General features: G+C 40.0%; 2 protein-coding genes across 2 annotated transcripts; both read right to left on the reverse strand.

Moving 5' to 3' along the window:
* Nucleotides 1-302: 302 nt before the first annotated feature.
* LOC145164392 (putative mitochondrial protein AtMg00820) lies at nt 303-770 on the reverse strand. Its single transcript, XM_079083116.1, has one exon. It carries the CDS (start codon nt 768-770, stop codon nt 303-305), a length of 468 nt encoding a protein of 155 aa, XP_078939242.1.
* A 3,865-nt stretch (nt 771-4,635) lies between these two features.
* On the reverse strand, nt 4,636-5,091 carry LOC145164393 (uncharacterized). The gene has a single exon (XM_079083117.1). It carries the CDS (start codon nt 5,089-5,091, stop codon nt 4,636-4,638), a length of 456 nt encoding a protein of 151 aa, XP_078939243.1.
* Between the last annotated feature and the right edge of the window lie 2,476 nt (nt 5,092-7,567).

Below are 7,567 nucleotides of genomic sequence, written 5' to 3' on the forward strand. Positions count from 1 at the left end.
AATTTGTTAGTCATGAGCTTTGTAAATTCATCCACCATACCTTGATCTCTTGAACAAAATATGATATCATCCACATAGATTTGGACAAGCATAAGGTGATTACCATTTGTCTTTCTTAACAATGTGGGCTCAATTACAACTCTTTTGTATCCGGACGTGACAAGAAACTCAGAGAGAGTCTCATACCATTCCCTTGGTGCTTGCTTAAGACCATAGACTGCCTTTTCAAGCTTGAAACAATAATCTGGGAACTCTTGATTTTCGAAGCCTGAAGGTTGTTGCAAGTAAACATCTTCTTTCAGCTAACCATTCAGGAAAGCACTTTTTACATCAATTTGATGTCCTAAGATATTTTTGTGTGCCGCATATGCTAAGAAGATGTGTATGTCTTCCATCCTGGCTACGGGGGCATAAGTTTCATCATAGTCAACACCTTCCAGTTTACTATTACCCTTAGCAACTAATCTTGCTTTGTTTCGCACGACCGCACCTGATTCATCGAGTTTGTTTTTGATCACCCATCTTGTTCCAACAATAGTGTGACGTTTTCGCTTCGGAACCAGCTTCCAAACTATGTTTCTTTCAAATTGGGCTAGTTCGTCTTGCATTGCGGTTATCCAGTCCGGTTCTAGAAGGGCTTTCTTGATGGATCGAGGCTCTACTGCGGACATGAAGGCTGCATAGTGGTAGTGGTCCGTTAGGTCACTAGAAGATCGAGTTTGTACGCCTGCTGATGGGTTACCAATGATTTGACCAGGTGGGTGGTCCATTGTCCAGACGTGCATACAAGGTTGAAGATGATCAACGGCTGCGGTGGAGGGAATGTCTTCGATGTCAGGAAACTCTGCGGTTGGGGAAGGCAATTCCCCTCGACTTGTGAACAGCCCGCATAAGTGTCTTGGACTAAAGGAGCTTGATCAACATTCGAGTGAGGTTCGCCCTGGATTATGGGCGGGAGTTCCCCCTAAACCTGAGATGGTTCCCCCTGGATTGGAGAGTGAGTGATGATCCTTGAGTCAGTTCTTGTGTCAATATTCTCTATTTCTTCATCGTCAGAGTCTGAGGAGACATTTGATGGGACGGTGACTCTGCGAGTAGATGCTGGAGCTGCTTATTCAAGTACTGGAACCTCGATGGTTGTTGCTTGAATCAGAGTTGAGCTTTCCCCTTCAACCGGCAAGGTGGAAGTGTTGAATGACAAATCTTCAGATAGAGTTGGGCCAGAGACTTCGCCATGTTGGTATTGAGCAGCCGGTGATACAAGAATTTCAGAGAGATGAGCAGTCTCTGCGGGGTCGAAAAGGTCATCATAGTTAACTTCAACTATGTTAAGAGGACCCGAGGAGACTGGGATATCACTTTCCATGATGAACTTTGTTTCAGATGAGGGAGCAATGTTGCGGACGTAATAGTCATTGAATTTAACATCGAAGCTTTCGACTATCAGCCGTGTGCGTCTGATGAGAACCCCGTAGGCCACTTTGTTTGTTGAGTAGCCGAGAAAAATTCCTTCGTCTGAATTTGGTGCAAATATTTTGAGGTGATCCTTGTTGTTGATCACAAAGCATCTACACCCAAATATGTGAAAGAATCTGACATTTGGTTTGTGGTTGTTCAGGCCCTCATAAGGAGTTATGTTGAGACGCTTACAAACAATGCTTCAGTTTTGAACAAAGCATGCGGTTGACACTGCTTCAGCCCAGAAGTAGAGAGGAAGGTTTGCAAAGTTTAGGATAGATCTGGCTGCTTCGACCAGAGTACGGTTTCTTCACTCTACAACTCCATTTTGCTGCGGTGTGTAGGGAGCTGAGAAGTTGTGAATGATGCGTTTGGAAACCAAGAAACTATTCAAGAGATGATTTGTAAACTCGGTTCCATTGTCACTTCGGAGTCTTCGTACTGGCAGCTTTATTTGAAGTTCAGTCTCTTTGATGAAGTTGATCAGAACCTACGGTGTTTCGGATTTGAGCCTCAGGAAAAAGACCCAAGTGAAACGAGTGAAGTCATCAACTATAACCAGTATGTACTTCTTGTGATGGAGACTGACTACGGTAGATAGACCGCAGAGATCAATGTGCAAGAGTTCTAAGGGTTCAGAAATTGATGAATCAATCACCAGTGGATGGCTTCCCTTCGATTGCTTACCACACTCACAGGCTGGGCAGAGTGTATCGTTGTTGTACTTAAGAATGGGGAGACCTCGGACGATTTCTCTAGTGATAAAGTTGTTGATATACCGAAAGTTCAGATGAGCCAGCTTGTGATGCCACAACCAGCTGACTTCGGATACTGCTTTGGACAAAAAGCACAGATGCGATTTCCCAATGATTAATGAGACATCAAAGGATACATTGTCCATTCGGACTTATATTTGATAAAAAATGTGCTTCTATCACTTGTCATAATGTAGTAGTAATCATTATCAAACTCAACCCGATGGCCTGCTTTGCATAGTTGGCCTACACTGATGAGATTATGTTTGAGGCCTTCTACGTAAGAAACCTTTTGTATTGAGAAGTTCCCTGTTGTTAACACACCATAACCACTAATAACACCATTCACATTGTTTCCGAATGTGACTTTTCCACCGTTACAGATAGGCCTGAAATCTCGAAGGTATTCTAACCTTCCGGTCATGTGCAAGGAGCATGCACTGTCTATCAACCACTCCTCTTCTTGTTCCTCCTTGCACATTGCCTGGAAAATTATACGGTTAGTTTGGGCACCCAAACCAGTTTGGAGCTCGGGGTGACATGTGAGTTATTCTTCGTAGATGCATGAGAAGGGACCGTAGGGATGAGTTTCGTATCAATTTTGAGACCTAGACCTGGGTATTTGTGAACTTTTGGAGTGTTATGAGGTTTTGGAGAATTACGAGGTTTCGTGGGATTACGAGGTTGACCTTGATAAGACCTTTTCTGATGATAAAATCCAAAGGTAAGACTTTTCTCATTCATCCAGACACTGTATTCGGTCAACGGTCTGGAGGGTGTAGTGTGATTCTTATGACTAGTCTGAGAGTGAGTTCTGACAGAGGTATCCTTGGAATTTTAAAAAGTGTGAGCACGTGAATTCCTCCTAGTTTGTGTACGTTTGACAAACCGATGTGACTTAAAAAGTGTAGGAGTTGGTAAAATCCCTTTCCATTTTGGGTCGTCCAAGGAATAGATTTGAAAACGGTATCTTTGAAAAGACTTGACTTTCTTTTGATATTTGTCAGAAGAGTTTGAAACAATCTTTGGAACTGTACATTCCTCTTTGTCTAATTTCTTGACTGTAGTGTTTTTTGAATACTGATTTGATATAACAGGTTTTTCAAGACTCTTTTGGACTGAAAGTTTGGCTTGTGTTTTGTTTTTGAAAAAGATTTCTCGCTTTTCACCACGAGATTTTAGTTCCTCTTTGAAAGCCAGTTTTTCTTGGGTTTTTGGTGAACCGTAGTTAGTGATGTTCAACTGCGGTTTCCTGGAGACATTTGACTGTTTTTGAAAATGAGGGATTGAGTCATCTGAACTAGAAGACTCAGGACTCATAGAACATTGATCGTATTCAAAATTTTCTATGGGTAAATCATGAAGAATTGGTTGAACAATCACTGTGCTCTTGACTGTGGTCTGTGGTAAGGAAGATTGGACTACCGCAGAGTAACTCAATGATGGTTCTGTAGTTTGACATTTTATGGAAGGTAGTGCTGAGGATTGCGGTCCAAGACTGCAGAGAACGAGACTTCGGTCTGAGGACAAAGATGTCAACTTTACAGTTTCATCCGGTCCTTCCATAAGAATTTCTTCATCAACTGAAGACGTCTGAGAGTTGGGATAAATTGTACCAATGATGAGAATTTGATCATCTGAGTGATCCTAGGTTTCAGGAAGAACTTCCTCGATGACACAAATATTGCTTATATTATGAAGTCTACCGAAGTGGGTTCTAATGTCCTCGGGGAATGTTTTGTCTATGACTGGGAAATGAAACTCTCGATCCGGAGGGACATAAGGACGGTGTTTGTTGAATCGGGGTGATGAGTCCATTGCGGTGGAACGCTCTCTCCTTCACCACATCCGCTTTACAGTCTTTGGCAAAGTGGTTTTCTTTGTTGCATTTGTGACAAATGATAACATCATTCTTGTCTTTGGTTGAGGTACTGGAGTCAGTAGGCTTGACAGACTACGGTGCCTCCTTGGATTGATTAGTATTCTGAGGTTGCGGAGACCGGTGACGATTTTTCGGATATCGAGAGTGTTTGTTGTTTGAGTTAAAATTGCGGTTGAAGGGAGGTTTAGTAAATTATTGATTCTTATGAAAAGATGAGGGTGGTAGCCTGTTGAGCTGTTGGCTGACTAGGGCAATAGCATTTTGGAATTCTTCTTCATCGTCATATTCTGAATCGACTTCGTATGACTGTGGTGGATTGTCATACGAGGGAGAGTAAGGTTGAATGTTTTTGTTGTGAGGGGTTTGAGCTATGAGAGCGACTGGTCCTCCGAAGTTTGCACAGTCTTTTAGAACAGTTGATTCTTGTGCTTGTAGTTCGCCATATAGTTTGAAAAGAGAGAGAGAGAGAGTGTGAAATTTACTGTCTCCTTGGACTACCATTTTCACCGTAGTCCAATGTTTACCGAGACCATTGAGAAACTACAGATTAGTTTCATGATTACTTTCGACGGTGCCAACATTTGACAACTTTGTGGCAATTAGGTTTAACCTTTTAAAGGAATCTTCAAGACTTGCACCAGCATGAGCTTCGAAGATGTTGAACTCGTTGAGTGCGGTGGTAAGCTTCTTATCTTGAGCTTGCTCAGAACCTTCATATAAGTTCTTGAGAACATCCCATATTTCTTTGGCTGATTTGCAATTGATGATAATATTGAAGTTGTCAGGAGCAACTCCGTAGGATATTTCATAAAAGGCAATAGCATCACTTTCCATTTTATCAAGATCATCTTTTGTGGGACGATTCATTGCAGCTTGAGCTCTTCCAAGTCTGGCTTGAGCGCCATCGGCTTGAACAAGTGTGAGAACCGGAACATGAGGTCCTTCTTCTACGGATCTCCACACATCTCTACCGAGTTGTTTTAGATACCTCTCCATTCTTTGAGACTAGTGATGATATTCACTAGCAACAAGTATTAGGGCTCGATTGGAACCACCAACACTGTTGGAAACGTTTAGTGATAAAGCTTGTGCCATATTTCCTTTGTTTTTTGTTCTTTTTTTTTTGAGAAAATGAGCTTTAGTGGTATAGAAGGCTTTTCAAAATCAGAGTTTTGTTTAAAAAGCAACCACTTTGGCTCTGATACCAATTGTTGAGAGAAATATTTTTGAGAAACACTTGAACAAACGTTAGTACAAGTTATATATATTGCTGAATTAAGTTAATCTCAAAGGATCATAAAGCTCAACAATAATAAGAAGTTAGGATTGTTAGAGATGTTAGTTGCAGAAATGTAAGTATGAAAAGTAAAGGAAATGTAAATGAAAACAAGTCATATATCAAGTAAACACTAAGCTGATTCTTAACAAGGTTTTCATTCAAACCGAGTCAGTATATGTGATCAGCTTAAAGTGAGTGAAGTCATGAGGACTTGCTCCGAAAGAGAGCTTGAGAGTTCGATCTTAATATTTCAGTGTAAGTTCAGAAAGATCTTTGAAGATAAGAATATAGAGTAATTCAGATAGAGAATAGAGATGTAAATTGAGAGATAAGAGTTGTATTTCATTCAGAATAAGAGAACTCTATTTATAGAGTCTCGAGAACGTACATGGTGAATAAACAACTACTAAAATTCTGATAAACTGTCCATGCAAGGTACATTAGACAATATCATGTAATTTAAAGAAACAAAATAACTACTTGTAGTTGCAGATAAGGTAGTTGCGGATGACATCTTCACTTTGAGGTTGCGGTAGCAAGAGATAACTTCGAATAAGTTTAAGAGGGTCACTTTCTTGATTCAACAGAGCTTCAGTGGTATAGAAGGCTTTCTAAAATCAGAGTTTTGTTTAAAAAGCAACCACTTTGGCTCTGATACCAATTGTTGAGAGAAAAACTTGAACAAATGTTAGTCACAAGATAATATGATGCAGAATAAAAGTTAATCTCGAGGATCTTGTTAGCTCAACAATAAAAAGTTAAGTGACCTAGAAGTTAGATGCGGAAATGTAAAGGAAATATAAATGACAACAAGTTATTTCAAGTAAACACCAAGTTGATTCATAACAAGGTTTGCATGAAAACACAAGTTAGTAAATGTGATCAACTTGAAGTGAAGAGGAACTCGGGATATCAGTTAAGATAAATAGATAGAGATGAACGATCTTTATATTTCGATAATAGTTCTGGAAGTGGCTAAGTGTTACATGAAGTGGGAAGCTCTATTTATAGAGTCCCGAAAAGTTACATTGTGAAATAAACAAATACTAAACTACTGACTTCAGTGACCATGCAAGGTTCACTGGACAAAATAAAGTAAACACGCTAAGTCAGTAAAGTAACATAAAAGTCTTCATGCATCATTCATCTCTGCGGTAGGACTTCAAGTCTGCGGTTCACCAAAGATAAGATCAATCTCCAGTAGTCATCTACTCTATGGTATCACCAGTAATCCAGGTATGCAGTTCCTTAGCTAAAGAGGGTCACTTTTTGTTTCAACAGAAACTGTATGTGTGAATCGTTTAATTGAAAAGTTTTTTAATGAAAGTGATGCCATTGAAAACTTAGTAAATAATGGGACTGTTGATAACACATATAATTGGGGATGATCCAATGGGTACTCTACCGAAGAGAACTCTCCTCCTCGGTTCGATGCCGAAAGTCCTTATGTCCCATCAGACCGGACCTTTCATTACCCAATCAACGACAAGACTTTTCCCGAAGATATTTGATGTCACTTCGATAGACTCCATGACCTCAGTAACAATTGAGTGATCAAGGAGATTCATTCAGAATCCTCGGGAAACTCAGAAAGTTTTTTTTCCTGTCATTGGTACGATTAGTCCTAATTCCCAGTCCAGTTCTATAGTGGACGAGGAAATTGTTATGGAAGAACCTGAATCTTTTTCAACATCTTCTATTAGTAAAGAAATAATCTTAGATGAACCATCACTGTCCTCTAAGACAAGTCACAACAAAGATTTGCCATTGACCTATTCTGCAGTACTTCAATCCTCATTACCAACAATTGACATCCCGCATACCCCAGTCAAGTCCACATCGACTCTTCAGCCTTTCGCACATGAACTTCCTGTTAATAACTTTGAGTTTGGACAGTGCTCGCAAAATCATGAACTCTATAGTTTTTATGATTCAACCCCTAGGTCAATGTCTAGATCAAAGAACCTCAAAAAACCCCAAGTAAATGCTTCCGACATTGTCACACCAAAACTTGAGGCAAAAATAGCTCTGAAAAATGAAATCAGATCTCGAATTGAAAGGCGGTAAGGTGATTCAAAAATTAAATCTTTCAAAACTTAGGCCAAATTTTGAAACAAAAGGCATTTGGACAAATCCACCACTGCAAAAACGTTTCAAAATGACACTGCAGTCGATGGATCTTGTAAAAATGCA

The sequence above is a fragment of the Lactuca virosa genome, chromosome 3 (genome assembly GCF_052849685.1).
Source record: "Lactuca virosa cultivar CGN04683 chromosome 3, Lactuca_virosa_CGN04683_v6, whole genome shotgun sequence".
Taxonomy (NCBI): Eukaryota; Viridiplantae; Streptophyta; class Magnoliopsida; order Asterales; family Asteraceae; genus Lactuca; species Lactuca virosa.

Bases quoted from the DNA above. Each gene is read 5' to 3' on its own strand.
- LOC145164393 (XM_079083117.1), bottom strand. From the start codon at position 5,091: ATGGAGAGGTATCTAAAACAACTCGGTAGAGATGTGTGGAGATCCGTA.
- LOC145164392 (XM_079083116.1), bottom strand. From the start codon at position 770: ATGGACCACCCACCTGGTCAAATCATTGGTAACCCATCAGCAGGCGTA.